Raw genomic sequence first — 25564 nt, 5'->3', positions numbered from 1 at the left:
AACACATGGATAATGCCATAGCAATGTAATTTCAAATTTCAAATGTAAATTAAGCATGAACTATTAGTGGTTTTCAAACTATCTCAGGTAGCCTATACAGCTGACAGTATTTGATAAGATAGGTCCGTAATCAACTAATTTAGATAAATCCAAACCCAGAATTAAGAACATTTTTAACAAAGTAGAGGTGTCGTGGTCAAGAGATATGTCGTGGTCGAGAGATATGTCGTGGTCGAGAGATATGTCGTGGTCGAGAGATATGTCGTGGTAGAGAGATATGTCACCAGACTGTGGATCACAATGTCTGCGGTTCGAGTCCCGCTGCGGCACTTATATCTTTTGGCAAGACATTAATCTACGTTTGCCACACTCGACCCAGGTGATGTAAATGGGTACCTGGCAGGAATTAATTCCTTGAAATGCTAGAGCGCCGTAATGGCAGCCATGCTAAAGCCGGGGTAATAGTTGTGGAGCGCCAGGTGTGTCAAGTTCGACAGGCATGAGCGCTATACAAGAACCCACTATTTTTAGTACGGTAGTATTATTAAACCTAGACCTCAGATCCACTTCCTTAAAGCCCCACTGCACTACCTATAGCTACTTGCGCCCTGTATACAGCAAAAAATGCTTAATTGGTGACCATTGGTCCCCCATTTTCCCCTTTTTCTTATGTTAATTGAGAGCTGATTCGATGAGATAACCCCGTGCCAGTGAGTCTAATCCCTCCAGACCAAACTAGTGCAGACGGGCTTTAATAAACTCGAATTTACACTGAGCTTAAACCCTGCATGCTGTTTAAATTTCGGTAGCATACAGACCAAAATGTTTGGAAAAACTTGGTTGAAGAAGTTAGCCATGTGGCATTAATACAATTTTGTTCTGTGCTTGCCCGACAAAGCAACATATACCATATTCAAACAACGTTGGCTAAACTCTATGTGTCAGTTGCTCTGAAGGGGGAGCACCTAGTATTTTATCACCTGCCATTTCATATTTATATCCTGAACGCCTACAAAATTCATTACAATTGTAGAAACATTGCTGAAAATTTGTGTGCGATTCTGCGATGAGCAACTACGTCAATATATGCTTTCCCTCAAAATTTGATACATGTATCAATACATGTATTTGTGAGACAATAATAATGGATGATTTAAGCGCCATTAATCTGTCATGAATTCTCTTTACACCAATACAATGCTTACATTGTAAGAGAAACTGTACTAGTAGATCGTCAACAACCAATAATATTTTCATTGGTATACAGTGATATTGCTGAATGAGGGTTCATCCAATACTGTTATAAGTAGAGAAAAAAATAAAAACCACGATTAAATACCAAGACATAAGCAATTCTTAATCAATTGTTGCACTTCTTAGAACTGATGTTCATGGAAACTATCCATGTTAAATCTGGTTTTGTCATCATGTTTTCCAAACAATTCCATTGGTAGTTTTACTTCCATTACACCATTATACAGAACAATTTTGAAATTATGACAGGGAGAGAACTTGCAAAAAAGAGCATTATTACTGACAAACATTAAAGATATCACCACATGTAAATACTTCAGAAATTTGTCACAATTTTCCCCTTTTGTATAAACATAACATCGTAATTATTCAATAATGACCAATGTAAATCTGAATATGTTGGAAGTGTGCTCAATGTAGCATAAAACTTCACAATATTTCAGAATAAGTAATTTCATTTTGATTGCATGCAATTCTACCAAGATGCCTTGAATCTACTGATGCTAAAACTACTTTAATATTGGAGGCTGTGCAGAATGATAAATTGAACAGTCACAGCGCTACTTGCAGGTGTTTAGTTTATATCCATTGTATGAATGTTTGAATTTGTATAACATTTGTACCCCTGGCAGCTTGGCTTCAGCCATTGAAACATTGAATACTTGTCATTACCAACAGACATTGTGCTATGCAAATAATTAGCATTATGTTGATTTAATGCAAGACAATCTGCATTTTAATATCATTTATCTAAATTTTACAGACAACAATAACAATTTGCTCAACCTTTAAAAGTATGAACCTGATGATAAATAATTGCCTTACACTGTATACCGACAATCATGTACATTTAACAGCAACGAATTGCTTAAACGTTGTTTAATGACAGGGGTTGCAGCGATTTTAAGGGAAGCACAAGAAGACTGATTCATTGTAGATTTTTTTCTTTTTTTTCTGAACAGAGGGAAATGTCAAAAGACTCACACTTGCGGTATATGAGGCTCCATATAATGCTGATACCTAACAGTAAGAAAAATCTGTTTATGGCTTGCACAACAAACTCCCACATGGCACAATAGAAAGTCTCCAGCAAACAAAGATCTGTGCCACAACGTTTCAACTTCTCAAACTTGAAAAAGTAAGTCAGCATCCTACTCCAATCATGACAATTAAGCCAGGGACCCATTTCACAAAGCCTTCTTTCAAAGACAAATGACAAATATCAGTGATAAATCTGCTGATAACCAATCAGAAGCAAGGATTTCAGTAGCTTCAAACAAAAACTGTCATTTGTCATTGATGATAAGTTTTGTGAAACTTCCCCCAGGTCTTGCCTTTGGTATATCCTATTCTGAAAAAGGTAACTCTGCCTGGTAACTGGTAGCCTCTGTGAGCACAGGTCTTGGTGTCGTCAATCGTAGTTCTCTATCTTATCCATCAATGTTCTCTTTCTTACTTAACACTAAACCCAATCAGCTTCACCTTTCCTGATCAGACCACAACCCTTTCATATTTACTTAACATGCACATCCTGTGTGGCTTCATCCCATGTTATCTCGGGCCTTATCTGTATCCGCTTCGGTCGACTACCGGAACAATCATTGGACTGCCATCGTCTACTTCTATTACATGTACAATGTATCTGTAACATGCACTCACAGACAATGTGGCAGCCGAAGATTCAACCTGTAGCAGAAAAAGACGTTAACTTAATGACATGTGGTCTTTGACGACTGCTGGAACACCTCAAGACTCTTTGGTCAAACGAAGCAAGTTGATCTATCGGTCGAAGCTCTTGGATGCAATGAAGAACAAGAAACATGGCATTTGGTCTTTGACGACTCCTTGAAAACCTAAAGATTCCTTCGTCAAACGAAACAAGTAGATTCATCGGTCAAAGCTCTTGGATGCAATGGAGAACGAGAAACATGGCATTTGGTCTCTGACAACTGCTGGAACACCTTGGTCAAACGAAACAAGTAGATCCACCGGTCAGCACTCTTGGATGCAATGAAGGATAAGAGACATCCCAAAGAGATGTGACCTTAGAGAATTTCAAGGTCCACATGCCGTACCTCTGGATCCGTTGCCTGTGAGCAAAGATGGAAAAGAATATCATCTAAGTTGACAGAACACACAATTTAATATTACATGTATACACCACACGATAAGATGAGCAATTGACTAAGCTATTAATTAACTATCTAAAGAAACAGTTGGGGATTTTACACTGATGTTATCCATCCTATACATACACAGACAGAGGGTCAGTTTAGACTTATATTCAAGGATGAATTAATATATCAAAATAATGATTTTCAATCAAAACGTCATATCTCTAAAAATTAAGGCACTCCAAAGCTAAATTTGTAGCTGTTTCAATCTATCTTCAGAGCTTTATCACAAAATTAAAATTTGAAAAAAAAAACTGAAATCTATCTCTTTGTTTTAACTCCCTCACATCAGAAGTAATATTTTAAAAGAAAGCTGGGTAATAATGGTTCTTAAAAAAAGAAAATCATTATTCAACATAGTATATATACCCAATATTCAGTGACATCAAACTGTAAATGCTGTTATTTTTGTGTGATAAATTTTTCACGCTGAGCGACCCCAAAACATATTTGCAGGTTCTTAAATTTGTGTTGCACGCAATTCAGCCCATTCAAAACAGGCATAAGAAGGCATGCATATATATTCCCGGGTTTTAATATTCGTGGACACCGACTTTAGTGCGAAAATTAAAGCACCGCGAATATTAGGTTTACAGTAATCCATTTCAAAATCCTACCTTGATGAGTTTTTCTATCCTGTCCACCTCTGCACCCAGCTGGTCAATGATCCTCTCTCCGTGTTTCAGCATGAAATATTCCACTTCCTCTAAGTTCTTAAAGCTCTGAATCTCCTGCAAATAAGAGTTTTGAAAAAATAATAATACTTTGCCTTCTTGGTGTTAATTCTATGTTCAAGCATGTTTATTAAAATTTAGATTGATGTATAAAGAGGTTTTTCAATGATAAACCCATGAATCTGTGCTACAGCTATCATATCAGTACAAAGGTACTAGGTAATGACTATGTCTCCAGAATTGAATTCCTACAGCAGTTTAAACTTCTAAACATACTAAATATCAAATTGTAATGCAACCATTTAAAAAAAGGAATTTACATGTCAACAATCAAAACATTACGGTAGCTTAGAAGATGACCGCTTGTTAATTAACAGTGATGTGTAACCCTCCTGAATCTACATGTACATTGTATTTAAGATTCCAAAATGAATCTAAGCTACCATTTTTTGTATACTTTTTTCTTTCTCCTGGGATTTGTCTCAAACTTGGTCTAACCTTAAGAATGACTTCCAGGTCCTGAGTATCAAGGTACGATCTTGTGAGTTCAGCACCGTCGATGTCCAGCTCTGCCTTGAAGCGTATCGTATTTACGCCCATGTCTGTAGCCTTTACATCGTATACACCTCTGTGAAAAGATTTGTATATTAAAAAAAGTTTGAATATACATGGCTGTATGATTATTGTTATGAGGGTCCTCAGGGAGACCAGTATTAATACTGATGACAATACCCCAGGCAAATAAGTATTATTAGTAATAGTATTATTATTATTACTATTATTATCAAATATGAGTAGAAATTTATTATGTTATGCAATGAGTGAATTGCCCCTTCCATGATTCATATTTACTTTTATAAGCACATACATGAGAACTATTATCTTGACCAAATAAATATGACATTAACAACGTGAAAATGACATAGTTATGAGTGATCTTCCCTTTTCGGTCACTTAAGTGTGCTACATAGGATTTGGGGACTACCCCCCCCCCCCCTTTTTTTTTGCCATCCCATGTTGAGGCTGGACTCAGAGAGAGACAGGCAGATAGAGACTGAGAAACAGAAAGAGAGAAAGAGAAAAAGAGAGAGAGAGAACGGAACAACAGATGTAGTTAGCATGTAGTTTAGTTTAATCTTCTTGTTTCAGACTTCTTCATCGAGATAAGGGGAAAAAAACTGCTTGGATGCCAGTATATTTGTCAATCGTCACCCTAAAATGGTAAAATGGTACGGGCTTCATAAATATAAGATATCTCATGTTCAAGACATGTCTAATTCTACTGACCTGATCATGACATCATTCTCCATGACCTCGCTGAGTTTGAGCAGCTGATCGTCCGGGATGGAGCGTCCCGTCAGGGCCATGGTGTTTGTATAGATGAGGAAACCAGACACGGCTCCTGTTTGGAAGAGAAGGAAAGAGGACTATCATCAACAGGAGTAAAACAAATACGAATAAGCCATTTTTTTCATGTAACAAAATGTATGCATACCGTATGCCTTCCTGAAGCACCTTGATACAAATTATTTCATTCACCCAATACAAATAAATGTATCTAGATAGTCACAATTCAAATTACATGCATTAGTTGTTGCTAGGTAGGACTTGCCTTACCTAACAACACAAATTATGACTATTGAAATACAATTATTTTGAACAGGTGATTGAAATAATTTGTATCGAGGCACTTCAGTATAAATTTGGTTGCATTACAAAAATGGTCTACCGGTATTCCTTACGGATATATGCAAATTAAAAAATGTAGACTGCATAGCAAGCTGCTCTGTAACAAAGCATAGGTCTAAGAAACTGATAAGCGAAAGTTTGGATGAATTCAGATATACAGAATAAGAAATATGTCAAGTGCGTCATTGTACCTGTCTCCAGTCCTCCAGAGCCGTCGTGCATGAAGTTTAAAAATGAATTATGGATTAGATAGTAAATAAATGTGTCCTACATGAACAGACACAACAAGTGTTTAATGAGGCATCAGGTAGATTTCAGAGTTAATGTTATAACATTACTTAACATAACTTCTATTTCATATCACCTTATTACCTTACCTGTCCAAGAGGCCAGCCCAAAAACCTAACAGTGAGGATCACACTAACCAACATATAATTATCTTACCAAGTAGAACTCCAAATTAAAAAGCTTAAAGCACCACTGCACTACTTATAGCTACTTGCGCCCTCTATATAACAAACAATGCCTAATCGGTGACCATTGGTCTCCCATGATCCTCTTTTTCTTATGTTAACTGAGAGCTGATTTGATGAGATAACCACCTGTCCAGTGACCTTGCAGGGTGGTCTAATCCCTCCTGTACACTAGTACAGATGGGCTTAAAGTAATGGACACAGATTCAACTTACCTAGTAGAGTCCCAACTCCCAAGGCTCCAATCGAGTCATACATGGGGTTCCCTGTGATCGAGGTGAGCCCCATACAGCTACCAGCGATGATCACACCAATAACAGCCGCAGTATCTTCCATGAACACCACATTGACACTGGGGTCTCTAGCCCTCCACACTGCGGAATGGAAAGGAACAAGAGCAAGGGGTAAATAACACATCTCTTTCGTTAAGGGGGGGATTGACCCCCCTCCCACTATAAATGTCTCTTGGCAAGGCATTAATCTACATTTGCCACTCCATACCCAGGAGTGAAATAACAGCAGCAGTGTCTGCCATGAATACCAGGTTGACACTGGGGTCTCTAGCCCTCCACACTGTGGGATGGAGTGGAACAAGAGCAATGAGTAAATAACACATCTCTTTCTTTTTAGGATTGACCCCCCCCCCCCCTTAAAATTACTGTATACCTGGCACATAAATTCAATGACAATACAACTATTCAAGAAATTGTTCCATACAAATCCTTCATAAGTGCAACTACCATTGTATCATGCTCCGCCTGTATACATTTGCCTAAAACCTCACAATGTATATCATCTGCATAACTACAAACCATACAATTTCAATGATTGAAATAGTGATACTCACCATAATCCCAAAACTTCATCTTTCTGGCAGTAGAGCCTTTCCTGATAGCATTGATTGCAATGGACAGAGTTGCTGAAATAATAAAAAGGCATTATTTACTTCAGAGTTCATACTTTGATAATGACTTAAATTATGTTTGTGATTTTTTTTTAGGGGAGGACCTAAATTGAAAATACAACTGCATATTACATTTTCACGGGTAGAGTGAGGGGGTAGAGAGAGGGGGAGGAGAGAGTTAGAGAGTGGGGAGGGGAGGGGGTTACAACCTACCTCCTTCTGTAAGCAGAGCCCCTCCCAGTATACAGTAGGACCAGAAGAGTGATTGCACAGGCTCAGGATGAAGTAACCCTGTGATACCGTGATAAAATGAGAGACCAGCTCCCACACAGAAGATACCCACGCCGCTGATCAAGGATGAGATGTGACGCATGTTGCTGAACCCGTACCTGATGAGGAAAAGAAGGAGATGAAAAGTGAGCATGAAATGAATTGAATAGAACTGAAATAGTATCAACATGCCAGCCCAAGAGCTGAATCGCATGGAGTTTACAAAGTAAAATTACAATAAACAAAATGCCTTACCAATCTATATGTATATCATAGTCATACAATAATATGACAGAGAGAATCAGAGAGAAACAAAGAGAGAGAAAGAGACAGAGAGAGAGAGAGAGAGAATGAGGGCACTGGGTAGGAGTTGACGCAAAAGGCACAATACAAAAGCAAAGGTACCATGAATTTGGAAAGATGGCTAAACCATTACACTTTTCCCATGAATAAGACAACCCTGTGATATTACCATGCATCCACGTCTAAAAATATTCTATGGAATCATGAAAATTACTACAAATGGAATGTTAGACCCCTGGAAATGGAAGTATGTGTAGAGTGTTAATCATCTATATGGTAGTTTAAGGAATAGAATTATTTGTGGAAGGCTGAGTGTCCTGGATGGGAAAATGTATGTGTGTGGGTGGGACATGCAGGATAATAACCGGGATGTCTAAGGCTCAGTCGTCTAGGTATCTTGCAAACTTCTGGCAAAATAGTATATTTTTTACAAACCACAGAGTACACAGTAAAAAAATCTGAAAATGTGAAAGAAGAGGATCTCAAAAACAAATCTATAAATAAAACAAACACCTGTGGCTTCAAGTTACCTAAGATCCAAACGAAATTTTGCAGCTATTATGTTTGCCTACTCAAAATTACAAAACTGGAGGTCAATGGACTTCATAATGGTTTGCCGCCTTTTATGGCCGTCTAACTGACAACAGAGCCATTTCTAAATACAGTGAAACCTGTCTATAAAGACCACACAAGGGAGACAATAAAAGTGGTCTTTATAGGCATGTGGTCTTTACGTACCGTTCCTATAGTACATGTTTCAATGAGAAACCATTTTCAAGGGGAACAAAAATGTGGTCTTTCTGTACAGGTGGTCACTAAAAGCAGGTTTGACTGTAGGAGAGATATTTGGGGCCTACTTACGGATGATTCCTTGATGGTTTCTTGAAGGACTGGTAGATACCGAGGGCAAGAATGCACTGATTACACACGTCCGCTAATGAGTGGATGGCCTCTGAGAACATGCTGGATGACCCGGAGTAGAGCCATGCCATCAGCTTGAACACAAAGTTACCTGTGTTGCTGCAATTCATAAAGTAAAATTTGTAAAATATAAACACAGCTTTCATGTTAATGCTTCTCTTGAGTTCAGGTAATAGAATTTCTTTTCAAGAGAAGTCGACTTAAAGTATTGTTTAATTATTTGGTGAATGGATTGTTTTGACTAGCAATTTTTAATCCAGAATTAACACCAAAACAATTAACACAAAAGATGGATAATGCATTCACTTAAAAAGCACTACCGGTACTCAAACATGCAAATACAGGACCAAGTGTGCAACGCATGATAATGACATTCATAGCTTTATTTTCTCATTACTCAACAGTGATAATTATGTTTCCACCAAAATCTTTTTGTGGGAGGTATCATTTATGTGCATTTTTCATAACATTGAGTGAGAAGTCACTTTCATCAATATCAGTTACACAACTTACACTGTGCTATTCAGATTCATTCAGATTCAGATTAATTTTATTGGTCCATTTGGAAATTCATTTTGTTGGCATTACATAAAAGCACATGAACAATATACAATAGAAAATAATATACACAGATAGATAATACACAGTAGCAAATTTACAATGACGTAGTCATATGGAAACACGGATATATATCATTTTTACATAGTGGAATAAAATACACAAAAAAAAGGACTTACAACAATTGAAAATGTACGATTGCAAAGCATTCAGAATATATTATCATTACTATTTCGTATTATTATTATCATCATCATCATTATTATCATGATTAATATTATTATTATTACTATTTTCATTATCATCATTGTCATGTTATCAGAGTTCTACTTACATGGCTATTGCAGACAGCACAACCTGACCAGCACCCTCAAAGATTGATGGTGTTGGCTGAGAGAGAAAGATAATATGAATTGAAGGATGAAATTCGTCTTTGTGTAACCAAACGTCCTATTTGAGTATGTTACATTGCAAACGTTGGTATTTAACAACTAGGAAAATATACCGGGTATAAGTAACATACATGTACAAAATCAACAAACTAATTGTCATGCATCCCGGCCAATGTTTCATAGCATATGTTAGGAATCTCTCAAGGTAAAATTAGAAAAACAGTCTAATTTGTGAGGAATTTGGGTTCAAAATAATAGCTTGAAAGCCAAAATATAAGAATCATTCCTCCAAAACAGATATGATTGGCAGCTATTTTGATTTCTTGTTTATTTTTGTAAGTATGTACATCACTAAAATGTTTTAGGGTTACCTTTCAGTAAACAGCACAGTAACAATTAAAATACTAATAAAATAGAGCAAGAGAAACCTCATCTACACAAACATTTGATTTCTCAGCACACTTACCTCTTTTGGACCAAAGAAAGAGTCGTATTCCCGCATTGCTCTCTTGAGCAGGAACAAATCTGAAGAAAAAAAGGAAGATCAATGACATTAATTATACATGTCTAATTATATTTACTTTTTCATCAAAGCTGCACTGATACAAACTGCAAGGTGCTAACATCAAGAGGAGAAGAGATAGTGGGGTTTTTTAATCAAAAGTAAATATGCGACAGTTTAACAAAATAAATGCAGATATTTTCTTTTGTCTGCAAGCAATTTTTCTGACCGTCATCTATCCTCAAATGTATTTCTTTGATTGTAAAGAATTCTGAAAGATAATAGGCATACTATGAAATGTTACCGTAATCATCCATTTTGCGATCACAATATTGCAAGTAACATCCCTGTATTAAATTCAATATACTCACGCTCTTTATATACAGCATCTCTTTCTCTCCTCTTCTTCTTCTCCATTTCAAGTGCATCCATGCTTCCCCAAATCTCAATAGCCCTGTTAATTAAAATCAAGAAAAGAAGAAAGGTTTTATTATGCAGTGACGGGTGACAGTTGTAAGAAAAAGCTCACATAACTTCTTAGAATATTATGACATTGTCTTCTGGTAGGTGCCCAAGGTCACGGGACAACCAAAATGGACTGTGGATATCTAGCATGATAAATTTGAATATTAGGTTGTCCAGGTCGCTCAACACAAAGTTACGGCTTATATGTATGAAAAGGAGGATGTAAGCCTATTTCAGCAACAAAACAACTAAATAAATCAATCAAATCAAATCAAATCAATAAAATCAAAATAAATTGGAGTTGTTATTTGACATACATGCTCAAAGCTGCATGTTGTACCCACAGGGGAGGCAGTGGGCAATAACTTTTCTATGTGCATCCCAGAAAGCTGAGACCAAGAGTTAGTAACAAGCTTGTTATTCTTACTTTCCATCATAAATATGATATTTTAAGTAGAGATTATTTATAGAGTGTAAAACTCAGAACCTTACTACATATATAGTAAATCGTATTAAAGGTAAAGACCAGTTATGGTCATGCGATTGCATTGTGAAAGAAATGTTGTGGAATCGATCAGAAAAGGTTGATCATCTAGCATATAAGTATTGGTGTGTACTACAAGGTTCTGGAATCATCAAAATGATAAGAAATATGGCCCTGTCTTCGTAAAGTTACAAGCACTGTAGACAGAAAGATGTATATGGGACTATACGCACATGTGCGTGACACGTGCGTTTATCTCTCACAGACCATGTAGATAAACTAATTTACCAAAGATATCAATTAGTAGGCGGTTTCCCGGCAAAATTGTTATCATCATGTATTAGTCAAAACATATTCTTTCACATGATTAGTAATAAGAGCTTCCATTTCATTTTTTGAAATTTGGGCGTTTCCAATACTGATCTTTACCTTTACAGACTATAACATTCATGAAATCAGGAAATACGATTACACAGAGTAGATTATGAGCAGTGTTACCGAATGACTTTAAAGGTAATTGGCAAAATTTGATATGTGACATCCTTTTAAGGCAATGTGACGTCCTTTTAAGGCACTGCCGGGCACTGCCAGTGCCTTAAAAGGACGTCACATTGCCTTAAAAGGATGTCAGACGTGGCAGTCCACGTTCTCGTCGTGTAAATCTAAAAGTCCCTGTTGGTATAACTTACTTCTGTTCTACATCAGATCTTAGATAGACCATCATGTTCCTTTCACTTGATTCCTGATCGTACGGACTTCTCCTGACCGTCTTCCTAAGCTGCTCCAGATCACTTCAAATAATAACCAGAGAAGAACAGCCGTTAATTTGAATACATCATTATAATAAATCAACTACAGAAAGTCAATTAAAAAAAAAATTATATACCTCTCTTTAGTATGTTGAATAAATCTAGTCATCTGATTGGAGAAATTGGAGTCGTGATTTTTAGCCATGCCCGCCAAACGGTCAATAGTTAATGAGGAAGATGCCTGTTGCCCCGGTTAATGGGCCGCAATGTAGTTAAATTTTGCTGAAATCCCCATTGCAGTCATAGCAGGATGTAACGTTCCCTTGAGCCTATAGAAACAGCCATGCCTCTCATAGCAGTCAATATATCTATAAAAATGTTCCATCATAACATGGACCACACACCTTCCATCATTGGCCAAGGGCTCTCTCGCTTAACATTGCAATGACACACAGAAGCCTGAGTCAGACAAGAGTTGTAATTGAATGGTTATGGTTGGACAGAAGACAAGTTCTGTTTGTGATGTTGGAATTTATTTGACAGTTGATTTCAATCACAACTTTAATGCAAGAGGCGTTAGCCCAGACTAATTCTACACCAACATTCAAATACATGTATATGGAGCCTTATTTTTTCTTTTTTTTTACCAGCAATGGCCACTTCTGGGGGGGGGGGGGGTGTTTCACAAAGACTAAGATCGACTTAAGTTGGACTTTAACTATGGCAGACCATTCATGCCACTGGTTGCTCTCACCATCGTTCTCTCAATCATGATCTTTAAATAATATTTTTTCCTTCAATAATGAACTATCAATAAAATTAATTTCTGTAGATTTGTGACCATGATTTGTACATCCCTTGAAAAACCAATGCCAGGAATGGTTAGAGGAACTACATGTAGTGGCATGAACGACCTGCTATATTTCAAGTCCAACTTAAGTCCATCTTAGTCTTTGTAAAACACTCCCCAGGTGTATGTATATAATTGTTGACAGCTGGTCCCCGAGCTGGTCATGCTATCATTCACAAAAGAGAGTCCCAAGTAGGCCAATGAATTGGCTTAAAGTTTGACACCTCTTTTCCTAGGCTTTCAATGATTTGCTTTCCTATCAAACTGCTGAAATAGCCGTCAATGGACCCCAGACAGTCCAAGAATGTTCCTGAATTAGAGATCTGAGTTTGGTATAACACCCCATCCCCACCTGTTCTCAGTATTTGAGTAAAAGTACACCACCGTCTGATTATTTTGTTTCCGTAATTCATCCACCCCCCTCAACCCTCCTGAAAAAAAAAGATAGGTGTTTAGCATTAGGGTTAGGGAACATGGCAGGGTGTTCTGACCTTGATTTCAGTAAGTAGTCACTCATAGCTCTGACTGCCGTGATTGTGTTGTTATCTGTGTACTTCTTGGTGTAATCAACTTTCCTTCTTCTCTCCTTGTAGGATGCAATAGCCTTGGTCAGGTTTGCAAGACGTTCAGCTGTTTAGAACAAAAATAATGATGAATAACGATAGGGGAACAACCAAAATAAAATGTTACTCTTCACTTGACACTAGCAGTTTTTAGTGAAGGTAAATTAAGGAGCTTTTAAAGATTGTATGTAAAAACGAACAATAGTCTTTAAGTCTAACGAGATGATACTGAACAAGATTGTGAAATGAAAAATTTAAACTACTTCATAGACAATCTATTAATAAATGTCATTAAAGTGATCTGCTCAAACACAATTTAGGTGAGTATTTGCAATGCTTCAAAGGGTTATAAAGGGGGTCATAAATTAAACCATTCATTTTCTTTATACTGCATAATTTCAAAAGAGCATTAAACAATCTTGGCCACTCCCTTTACTATACATTACCAGATAATGAGCCATGTCATTTCCTAAGTTTTTGCTTTCAGGGTCACTGTAATAAACCAAGAATGTCTAATAAAGGTTATTAAGGAAAAAGACATTAAAGCGTTGTTTAACAATGTTAAATCTGAGAGGCATGGCCCTACTCAGTGTTCTCAGTGTCTGTGCCATGGTGTAATATTGAAACCCTAAAAAGATTGCTCCTCAAAATAATCATGAAGTGCCTCAAACAAGTAAAAAAATCTTTGAGTGACTGGTTATGCCATACCGGTACTCATTTTCCCCCAATAGACTGTAGTGTTAAAAGAACCATTTTCAATTTCTATTTCCAATCATAAATATCTTGATAATCAGACAGGTGATTGGCTTATAAAATTCATGGGATTCCTGACTTACATAAGTTTCATATGGTTCATATCTAAAGGTTTATAATTATCATCGCAGCATGAGCTAAATCCAGGATTTTGTTTCAGAATCTGAGACAAAGTTACAGATCCCTTTACTATACATTACCAGAAAATAAGCCATTTTATTTTCTAAGGGTCACTGTACTAACCAACAATGTGTAATAAATGCTATAATATAAGGGGAAAGAAATTAAGATCCAATGGACTTGAGCATGAATTCACTGTACCTGCAGGAGACTTGCCCTCTTTCGATTCAGACGGCGGATCTGGTTCTCCCGAAGCCGATGCCGTAGCCTTCACCACCGGTTCCGCAACATCCTTCTTGCTCTTCTTGGTCGTCACCACAAATGGCTTTTCATTGCCGTTGGGGGCAGCAGAGACCTCTTCTTTGTCCCCATCCTTTTTTGAGCTCAAAGTTCTGACATTGGATATTTTGCTGGACTGAACACGTTGGAAGAGTTGGCTGGGTCTCCTCGTTAGAGAACATATATCCCTTCTAGTTGGATGCAACTTTGAAGATGTATTTTTGCTGAGATAATGTCTACATACTGTGATGGGAAAGAAAAAAAATCCATGTTTTTTATCATAATCTAAATCTTCTTTTCCACCTCTTTCTAGTAAATCTTGCTCCTTCATTCCTACACTAAGATTCACGCAGATGAATGGAATGGGTGTGCCATACGATACAAGAAGCCATCCATGCTCATCATTAAATGTAACAATTCCACAAGATTCAAAGGCAAACAACCTAAACAAAATCAAAGACACAGGCCACAGAACACGGCTGTTTCATTCATCCATTTAAAAATGATTTTAACATGATCTTACAATTATGATGGAGAGCCCGATGTAACATGTAACATTTCTTTTGGAATTGGCAATTTTTGTTGTTCTCCCCTAATGCTTTGATCTCATCTTAATCCCTATATTCCAAAGAGTAAGCATGCTGAAATTCTCATCAAATTTTAGTAGACTCTAAGAACAATCAACAGAGTCATTTTCACAAGAAAAGGCAGTGGTGTCATTTTGACATTGCATGCATTTCAGGATTTTGTACGTGAAAGATGGAATTTCAAAGCTTCTGAATAAAATGACTTAATTAAACAAGACTTTTCTCATCTTTTATTTACTAGTTTTTTTGCACTAGGCCGGGCCGCTTGTCACCATGGTCACTGTCTTGTCAGCATGACTCCAAGTATCCCTTTGGCATAGACCTCAAATTTGTCAATCTATAGACTATGATCTCTCCAAAATCGAAGAATTTGACAGGCAAAAGCAGTCAAACTAAAAACAATTAATTAAATAATAACGAAAATCGAAACTTCGAAAGTCTAAATTTCAGCCTTTTTCAGGCTTGAAATTAAGAATCTACCACCTTCATGTAACCCTTCATCTAAAATACCACAATTAGACAGCGTTTTTCCATTCTGATTATAATCTGCAATCCGAATTTTGATCAATGTAGCGCTCAAGAACGAGTTATTCACGCAATAAAATGTCATAAACAAATAGCCTCAGAGTGAGAGATAATCACACACACAAATTTAGGCATGTGGGGCAACGTATTAATGAGAGGATTCATTTACCTGAAGTAATATGATGTATGCTGCTATCTGTGTTCACTTTACTGCAAAACAAAACAAATGGTGACCGAGCTTGAACACTGCGGAGCATCATTTTGTCAAAAATAAGTCGATATAATATAAATCTAGCTGAAATTTCATATCAAATGCAGAAACATGAAACAGTGACTCGGAAATTCTGGCGATCGATCATGCGTGATCGTTGAAATAAATGCAATCGGAAGCCGGAAAAAATGGGGGGGGGGGGAGGGGTGTAGAAAACATATAGGAAAAGAATAATTGCGAGCATACAGGAAATGTATTGTTGTCTTCTCCATTATCATTGTGTAATATTTCGGTTCTTGTTTTCGATTTTTGTTTTCTTTGAGATACACATGTACACATGTCTTCTTCTGCACAATGTCTGGCTTCTTTTACTTGCACGCATCACGCACTCACACACTGGACAGCTGTCAACGTAGCTTTTTGGGTGCAACAAATTCAAGATTCAAGATTCAAGTATGAGTTATCATATTTGTTTAGGAAAGCTAATGAAGAATCAAAAGTAGAATGTTTAGTTTTGTAAAATTCATTTTTTAACATTATTTAATATTTCTTTATATGACATCTATATAAATTATATGCATTCGGTTGTATTTGTAGGTTTGTGACCCTTAGATATTTGAAATAACATCATTTGAAAACAAAAAGAAGCGAGAACGAGGTCGAATGCTGATATTACGGCTGAGGGCTGTGGTGGAGGCGAGGTCGAGAGAAAGGGGTTACAGATTTAAGTTGATTGATAATAGAGGCTTTAAAAACAGATCAGTGGTCACGAGGGGGTGAAGCGAGTGAATGTTCAGTTTAATCAAATAATTTTTCAAGGTCATGTCAAATAATTGAATACTATAGTAAATAAATAAAAACGAAAAGGGCCATCAGATTTCGGTGTACTCATTAACACCAAAGAAAAAAATACATGTACTCATAATTGTACTCATTTTGTATTGGAATTTTGCATTCTATAACTCGTGTCATGGAATTAAGAACTTGAGGTGCACATGTACCTTAATATTTGACATCATTTATGAATTCAAACAGACGAACATTTCATCCGCATTCAGTCGTTTGTGTTTTTCTTCCTGTACCCTAATTCCAGGCTCCTCCTAAATTATTTACCTCTTCCTCCTCCTCCTTGTTCTTCTTCTTATTCTTGTACTTGTAAATCGTCTTCTTCTTCTCTTTCTCCTCCTCCCCCTTGATCTCTCTCTCTCTCTCTCTCTTTCTTTTCCTCATTTCCAATTGCCTCGGCATGATGGTTTTCCTCCTCCCCTATGGCTACCACCCCCCCCCCCTCTCTTTCTCTCTCTCTCTCTCTCTCTCTCTCTTGCTCTCTCTCTCTCTCTCTCTCTCTCTCTTTCTCTCTCTTTCCCTTCCTCTTTCACTTCACACAGTGTTTCATTTCTTCTCGTTCTGTTGATTAATATATATCGTAAATTACTATATTTTGTCCCCTGTCTTAATAAGGAATGATAAGAAATTAAACGCTTTTTCTTTTTATCCCCACGTATCCCTTTAATGATCCCAAATCACTCTCTAGACTTGGTAATGAAAACAAGAAAATCAAAAACTCTTTTAAAAAATGGTTCGAAATAAATTATATATTTAATAGTAAACCATCATAACTCTGTTACAAACTTCATACATGTTAAGAATTTCAATCCATGTTATACGTTATAAGAATAAATAGAATACACACTATTAATTCTAAATCAAGAATAATTGTGCAGATTAGATGACGGAGAAAAAAACAGCAATAAAATATCACAAGATTTCAAATGAAATTACACGTCAGAGTCCGAAACCATTCAGCATTAAAGCAATTGTATTTGTTTAAGAAGAGTAATACCAACGGGGAAGATATGAATTCCACAGCTACCCCTACACATCAACCTGTAACCCCCGTCCCCACTCCACACTTTTACCGTTGAAATATGAGACTATTATTATTATTTAATAATTAGTTTGGACATACGAGCGTGTTTTTTCTTCAAAATTGCTGAAATCTAAATCGCGCGAAAAGTGTCCTTAAAAATATTGGAAATGCACTTGCGATCAAGTGGAAATGTTTGTATCTGCAAGTGTAATGGACCAAACAAAATCTTCAATCTTTATACACATATCAGTTTAATCGTTCTTTTTCAACGTATTCCGATTTAACGTCTATAATGGTCCTCAGATCTTTTAAAAAAATGATTCCTGACACCAAAGTTATTGCAAAAATGAACTTCACACACCAGCATACTGAGGTAAAACGCACATACAAATTGGAAAGATAACTCTTGTATGAATTCAGACCTAAGAGGAGGGGTGGTGGTGTCCTAATGGGAGGAGTAGTTACATGTATAATTATATAGAACTATGCATTTCAGAGTATTTCAACGCCCTTATTCCCTGCTTACAAAGAGATGTATAATTTTAAGATTAAAATGTTTTTTAGGGGATCGCCTATGATCGCCGCATCCCACCCCTCCTGCCGTTGATGCAAAAATATATGATTCGAGTTGTTCGTAAACAGCCCGAATGTCAAATTAAAGAAACACACAAATAGGAGTCAAGTTATATGTTCAGTATTACAATACTTTTCTTTGTATCGCATGGGAGCCAAATTAAACAAACCGATCAGAGATTAGCCTCGATTGTTCCTGGGAGAGTCCAGGGAACAACCTCATTACCATAATATTATACATGTATAGTTCAATGATTTGCACAAGATTCATATTTGCCTTATAGCATACCCTTAAAAGTAGCTTTACTGAAATTTTAGCTCCGAAGGTATTGATGTGATTTTGTAGGTGTGCTCCTTTTTTTAATAATTAGCTCCCATATCGTGCTATCATAAAAAAATCAAAGAAAGTTGAAATTAAAGATGGCACTCTTACCCTCCCTGTTAAACAAAATCCGAATCCTTCACAGCATGAAAACCGACAGCAAAATATAATCTATGATGAGAAGTTGGTTGATTAATGACCAAATTAAATTATAAAAATGTGTATTCCAAAACTGAAACATTTCAATCAGAGGGGGAAATATTAACTTAGAAAACATAAATCAAAATTGCAAAACGGCATACGTCTCATAGCTAATCGACCATGGACTCTACCAAAAAGGGGTCGACACTATGCTTATTAAATATCAGACTCATCAGGCAATAGCATTTCAGCCATGAAAGACAGGAAAAGACACCGTATATTAAATTTTAAATTATACTAAAGCTTCACTATACTCCTGTGGGAGAAATCATAATGGCGAGTCGCTATTGGACTACAAAATAAGGACACCCTAGCAAAACAACTGTCCATGAGATCGACCACGTCGGTCTCGCGATCGCAAACGAGTACAAAAAATAGTCAATGGTCTCCACTGTTCCGGGCCACTGTTCAACATGATCTATGTTCACAAGTCTTTCAATGTCTTTAAAATCCTACGTTGTAATCGCCGTCGTCGTAGATACGATGTGTCACGTCTCTTCGCCATCTACGTTCTGTACGGCGTCGGTGGTTGCGACGTCGACGTCGTCTTGAGATGGTCTAGGACCCTGACTGGTGGTCGGAGCGCTCGAGAAATGAACGCTGCGATGTCGCTTTACGTCGTACCGGGCCGAGTGCGATCCCCGTTCACCAAGAATGGCTCGTCTCTCTTCAGATATTGCTAAAAGAATAAGATTAAAAAGTGGAAGAAGAAAAACGTTAGGAAACAAAAACAAAAAACAAATTGATAATACTTCGGAGGAAATTACTCCCTCCTAGATTTAAGAACTGACAGTGCTAATAGCGGTAATGGTACAGTTCACCCCTCCCCCTCTCATCCCGGAATGGGCCTACTGTATTCCATTTACTCGGATAAACTGGAGGCTGATCCCCCCCCCCCCCCCCCATCATGGACCCTTTCTAAGATTACGCCAATTTATCGCCGCGTATTTTTGTACAAAATAGTGTGTTTGTTTTTGCATTTTCATCTCAACTAAACTGTAATCACAAGTTCGAACGTAATAATTTGGTGCTTGTAAAAGTATCCTCCCCCCTCCCCACCCCCCCCCCCCTCCACCGAACCTACACTGCACTATGTCGACAGCTGAACCAATGCTTACTTTTATGAGTTGGCAGGGTATTTCGAGTTGACGTATCGACGTGTTTGAGTTGGTTGGCGTCGAAGTTTTTGAGGAATTCGTTGTTGAGGCATTCTCTCATTGAATCACATTCCTCACACGGTTCAGCTCGGTAAGCTTCCGGCTTAAATCTGTAAAGAAATGGGCGATAGAAAGTACAAAACATATATTCAACACATATTTTTTTCTCTGAATATTCTCACTTGGCAAGGAAAGTATGAACTACATGCACGTGCTTTAAAAATACGTGCTTTATAATGAAGGAAAGAGTCGAAGAACTGTTTGACGAGAGACAAATTTACAGCAAACCTGGTGGAGAAATGGTGTATATGTATTTAGGGCAGGCGTTTTCTACCTCATTTTCTCAGGAGTATATTAGGGCTTATAATTGCATGGCTCGGAAACAACTAAAAGTACAAATTTCAACAACAATATTACTTGGATTATCGAAGAGATGAGAACAAAGTAGACTCGTTCTCGATATTTGGATGATGTACAATACAGACAATATACCAGTGAATACGGCTACAAGTCAATAAAAAGGTTATATCCATGTAGTTATAAATAACCTGTTTTTAAGAGGGTAAACAGGGCTCCTTTATCCGAATACTATTTTGATAAAATAAAGTAAAGTTAGGATACTTTTTATCATAAGTGACATTCGGTTGAAAAGTATTAAAAGTTTAACTCTTTTGCGAGATAATTTTGAGACAGATATTAATCGAGGATTTTCATTAAAACAAGAGTTTTTCGTCATCTTCAAAACTATATACTACTACCATCCATCGCAGTGGCATGTGGTGTACGTGATGTCCACAGTTAGATAGTAAAAATTAATGTTCCATTTATAATGGCTTGCAATATCAATTCACTCTCCACTCGTCCAATTACAGACTATTCTTCTCCCGGTCAACGTTCCGGCAATGTTTGTATCGTCTCTCGATCGGTATCGATTTTTGCTTTTCGTTCGCCCCTCTCTGAGAAAATTCCATTGTTTGATCTCCCACTTGCTGTGTCATTTACTGGGGCGAAACTCGTAAGAATGAATAGGAGATGAGAAAAGGGACAATGGAAGACCAGCTAAAAGATACAATGTATCTTACAGCAGCATCAAGCCTCGACGGTTACGGATATAACTCAGCATGTTAGCATTTGCATTAGCAAGCATACGCTAGCTATCTCCATATAAAGTTAAACAGACTCAAGTCGTAGCTATTAGTTTTGTTCATTTGTTTATGTTTGGCTTTTTAAAAATGAATCATATATTATATATGGTATAGAAAAGGCAGACAATTATGAAACAGACTAATTAGTGATTGAGCATAATTGTAGAGAACACGAGAAAACGTTTGAAGTCTTTACGTAATTGGCATGTACAACATTTAATTATTCAATGACTACGTTATGATTTTCTCTTTGAAATTCTATGCGTTTTGACAGAGGCGATTACAAATCTCAAGTTTTAATCTGAATTCAGTGTTTCGAATAGCATGAATAAGATCTTCAAATAAATGTTAACGTTATGAAAGCAGGATGCCCTTTCGAAATAACCGGTTTATCATACATTTTTTTCCAGGTTCGTAAAAGCTGTTCAGCATGATTGTGAGCTGAGATCTTTCGAAGAGAAGTAAATTAAAACCCTACCATAACTCACAATTCACATCCCATCCGTACACCTACTAGTAGATTCAAAGAACCCTATCACCGGTGGAAAATTAAAAAAACGAATCATGCAAGAGAGATACATATTTCATAACATTCGTTCGTTAAAATCAATTCATTATAAAAATCTAAAAATCTGAGGGAGGAGAGGAATTGCTGTTCGTGTGTATACATGACCTCGCAAAGCGCATTTGCCAAAATATATTATTAATACCCTTTTAGACAATGTAATATTCATATGTGCAAAATATTAGCAATCAATTGATTAAAATCCTTTTTAAAATGCTAAATGTCAATAATATGATTGACTTTGTTTTTCACCGAAGTAATAACGCAAATTTTTCGTACCGTTTGACTAGTTTTAGGTACAATATCATAAATGAATCGAGATAATTATATCAAGTCAACCGATAAGGAGGACGACAATTATGGCAACGTGTGTGTCATTTTCTATTCAAGTTGATTACTAGCCCGTTTCATATACATGTACTGTACATCATTCTTATATTTTGCGTCTTTTTAAAAAGCATTTACAAGTAAATAGGATTGTTGGTATCAAACACGATTTGTAGTGACTGCACTTTCGCCATATAGTATACTAAGTATAGTATATGTTTTAATGAATATATAGACGTAGTGTATTTCACAATCTGATGTAATTAACGTTGTTGAATTATATTTAATTATGTCATATTATTTTCGTTCAATGTACTTACCTTGTTAGGCGCCTTGAGCATCTCTTGGGGTGGATATGTGCGCATTATAAATGTTGTTATTATTATTATTATAGGCTGAAAATATGAGCTTACTAATTCAGTGTTATCCAAACACCATATTGTATTCACTATGTCGTATGTGTTATTGTGTTGGTGCACTCGAAAATGCATTGATGGATATCTGTTTTAGATATAGGAGCACTAATTTCAGACGTCATATACGAACGCCTCTCAAAAATATATTCAGTTTTATTCTACAGTACGTACTATTTTATTAATTAACGATATGTATATCGTATATATTGGTGCACTACCAGTTTAAAACATCCTGAAAATGCATTGATTTAACATGAAGATAATATCAATATCTATGTTTGTGACTATATTATAGCAGCACTTAGTAGACGACATAAATACATACGCCTCTCAAAAATATATCATGTTTTGGTATCGTACACGAATTATGATTGACAGACGGGAGGCGAGCCACATCTTGCTTCGTCAAGTAATTGCCATAAAATGAAATGTATATTGATATCACCTGATCTTTTGACCTCGACATGTTGGGTTTCGGATCTAAACTTGTCAAGAAAAAAGTTCAAAGTGCCATTGTCAATGACAAGTGTACATAATTGATTGATTGATTTTATTCGTCAAGTATAGTACAATGAATGCATACATAAAGCAAAATGAGAAGAGAAGATACATTGACAGGATAACCCATGAAAGCCGGAAAAGGCTTATTTCCAACGGGGTCCTATAAAGTACGTGTACAGTACGGCATGAGAATAAAATATCACAACTAATAACTACTACGAATATTACGAATAAATAATATAACATAAACAACAACTAAAATTTCTAGAACTTATAGCAAACAATGATCTACGGTATATTATGCAAGATTAAACTTAAAAACATGCGCTACACATAATGAACTGTGATTTAAGATAACTGATATTACTGTTCTTGAAGGGATTCATGCTTTAGGTATTGTTTTAATACACTTTTAAAGTGTGAAAAATTCTTAACTATTTTGACATGTTTTGGGAGAGAATTCCAAAATTGGATACCATTAAAATAAAAAGAGTTTCCAATTTGTCCTTTTCGCTTGGGTAAAACAAAATTAAAATGACTATTTCTTGTATCGTATCCATGGATATCTGAGACACGAGTAAAATTATTAGTAATATAATGATCTACATTTTTATGGACATGGTGTAACACGAGTTGTTTAGACCTTTGACCTACATAGAGTATACCTGCTTCTTCAAGTTCATTTTTCCCGACGTGTGTTCTTGGGCCTAAGCAATTAATAAATCTTACCATCTTATTCTGAATTATTCTTAACTTTTTCTTATCCATCTTGCCCAGACTACTGTACCAAGCAGCATTAGCATAATGAACAAGTGCAAACTACAAACGCAGGGGCATTGGGGGCACCTTTATGTTGTGTATACATTACGGTTTTTACGATTGTACATGCCAAAAATTAAAAGCCATGCACAGTTATGAAAAGATACTAATAATGTTATGAGTGTTGCCTTTAGTGTTGCTGGTAAATACTGAAAATACATTGGTAGGATAATTAAGATGAACAATCAATGTCATCGGAATGGAATATACGGTAATCAGGGTACACTTTCGGAAAATAAGATTGATTTAAAATTGTATTTACTGCTAAGAATAAACTGACTAAATTTGCTATTTGGCTTGTATTTCAGTTATTTTTTTAAACCAAGATTTCAGACGGAATAATACGACAAATGAGTTATTTTGGCAAATATGTGCTTAATCAGAATAAGAATTACAACTTTTGTTTAAAGCTTATCTGCCGTAGTTTACAGGAGGGATAAGACCGCTCTGCAAGGTCACTGGACAGGTGGTTATCTCATCAACTCAGCTCTCAGTTAACATAAGAAAAAGAGGATCATGGGGGACCAATGGTCACCGATTAGGCACTGTTTGTTATATAGAGGGCGCAAGTATACCAGTAGTGCAGTGGGCCTTTAAGAGTGTATATTTGCTTACAAAGTTAAAATAATGAAAGAAGTTGGCTACGTTATACAACTTAGATTATATCCTACTTCAGATAATTCCTAAATATATTATCAATTAATTTGTAGGGCTTTTATCAGCATGCTAGAGATGTTATTTTCTGCTTAGTTACTAAAATAAACACAATGGCGGATTTATATACCTTATTCTTTCTGCATAACTAGAGGCATTGGCCGTTTTCGCCCTTCTCATTCCCGGCTTGGCTGGCTCGCTCCTCTGCAAACTCCAAAAGGTTGGCGGGCAACTCGCCCTGAGGTTCGGGACAAGTTCCCTTTCTCTCTCCGCCATGGCTATCGTCGAGGCCGACACAGCCCATCGCCTGCCCGCACTATGCCAGGGTGGCGGCTTGTTCAGCCTGTTCGAAGCGAGCATATACTCCCGGCTCCGCAGCAGACGAGTTCTGCGGTCTCTCAAACTTAACAGATCCATTATTGTTTCTCCTTTTTATATATATATCCCCAAACAACCCTCTCTCTCTCTCAAACAAGCAGAGAAATCCTATTTGTCACATTTGTAAGGATTTATTCCATTAAAATCTTGGCTCGGAATGAATGAGATGGCAAAGCCTTTAGGCATACACAATCCAACTTTTCTCGGTTGACGAAGCAAACACGTTGAGAGTCTATTATACTCAATAGGACCAACTGCGCTAGGTGGCGGTATTGTCTTCACTACAGTTGCATCAAATGCCTCTTTTGATAGTTATAAGGTCGGAACTCCGGTTGGTATAATAAGGAACAAATCAAATACCTGCCTTGGAGGCAAGTTCCTTAATTAAGTCATCCTTTCAAAAAGACGTAAATAACATTTGCTTGCGGGAGAAATGAGGTGTAAACTTTCTTTTGATTGTATTTGCTCCGCCCACATGACTGGTTCTCTGTTGTCTATAGACCAGTTCCTTGCACGTTGTGTTTGTATCATGACAACACTTCTCACTCTCCCACGTATATAGTCTTCTTCCAAATCGTTTACAAATTACTCTATCACGATATGAAATGAAAATTAAACCAAACTGACAGTCAAGAAGGAATATAGATACATTTTTAAGAGTAAAGTCGCAATACGATAGAGGCAATGAAGCTTTCATGTTGTCATGGTTACGAGACTGATTTTATGACCAGAAGGAATGATTTAACAAAACGAAACAGACTGAATAAATATGCAATTGCGGATTCGAAGAAGTCTACAAGAATTCACCTGTGGCACTTGTCAATACAATGAAAGTTTGGTCGCTTGAGTAAACAGAAGACCATTGATGAGTATTGATCGGAAGATTCCCTATCTTCTGTGAGCTTTGGTCAGCGTTGACCATTGGGTGAGAGATGG

General features: G+C 36.8%; 2 protein-coding genes across 2 annotated transcripts; both read right to left on the bottom strand.

Annotated features, from left to right (window-relative positions):
- Positions 1-2667: 2667 nt before the first annotated feature.
- Positions 2668-15842, bottom strand: LOC585004 (zinc transporter 9). Its single transcript, XM_030980909.1, has 15 exons — positions 15659-15842; positions 14300-14620; positions 13154-13292; positions 11753-11854; positions 10486-10568; positions 10079-10137; positions 9555-9610; positions 8603-8761; positions 7382-7557; positions 7112-7183; positions 6480-6638; positions 5390-5504; positions 4601-4730; positions 4046-4159; positions 2668-3344 (listed from the first exon to the last, which is right to left on the bottom strand). The coding sequence occupies exons 1-15, from the start codon at positions 15747-15749 to the stop codon at positions 3300-3302; spliced, it is 1821 nt and encodes a 606-aa protein (XP_030836769.1). The 5' UTR covers positions 15750-15842; the 3' UTR covers positions 2668-3299.
- A 3195-nt stretch (positions 15843-19037) lies between these two features.
- Positions 19038-24781, bottom strand: LOC115922290. Its single transcript, XM_030980908.1, has 3 exons — positions 24381-24781; positions 19785-19933; positions 19038-19345 (listed from the first exon to the last, which is right to left on the bottom strand). Exons 1-3 carry the CDS (start codon positions 24665-24667, stop codon positions 19155-19157), a joined length of 627 nt encoding a protein of 208 aa, XP_030836768.1. The 5' UTR covers positions 24668-24781; the 3' UTR covers positions 19038-19154.
- Between the last annotated feature and the right edge of the window lie 783 nt (positions 24782-25564).

The sequence above is a fragment of the Strongylocentrotus purpuratus genome, unplaced genomic scaffold (assembly GCF_000002235.5).
Source record: "Strongylocentrotus purpuratus isolate Spur 01 unplaced genomic scaffold, Spur_5.0 spur5_scaffold_11, whole genome shotgun sequence".
Classification (NCBI taxonomy): Eukaryota; Metazoa; Echinodermata; class Echinoidea; order Camarodonta; family Strongylocentrotidae; genus Strongylocentrotus; species Strongylocentrotus purpuratus.
This window is presented reverse-complemented; position numbering and strand designations above follow the sequence as displayed.

Coding starts and splice junctions, on each gene's coding strand:
- LOC585004 (XM_030980909.1), bottom strand. CDS start 15,749: ATGATGCTCCGCAGTGTTCAAGCTCGGTCACCATTTGTTTTGTTTTGC. Junction 5,505..6,479: donor GGGAGTTGGGACTCTACTAG/GTAAGTTGAATC, acceptor TCTTCCAAACAG/GAGCCGTGTCTGGTTTCCTC. Junction 3,345..4,045: donor GGATAGAAAAACTCATCAAG/GTAGGATTTTGA, acceptor CTTTGCTCACAG/GCAACGGATCCAGAGGTACG.
- LOC115922290 (XM_030980908.1), bottom strand. CDS start 24,667: ATGGATCTGTTAAGTTTGAGAGACCGCAGAACTCGTCTGCTGCGGAGC. Junction 19,934..24,380: donor AGTTATGCAGAAAGAATAAG/GTATATAAATCC, acceptor ATTTCTTTACAG/ATTTAAGCCGGAAGCTTACC. Junction 19,346..19,784: donor TACCCTGCCAACTCATAAAA/GTAAGCATTGGT, acceptor TTATTCTTTTAG/CAATATCTGAAGAGAGACGA.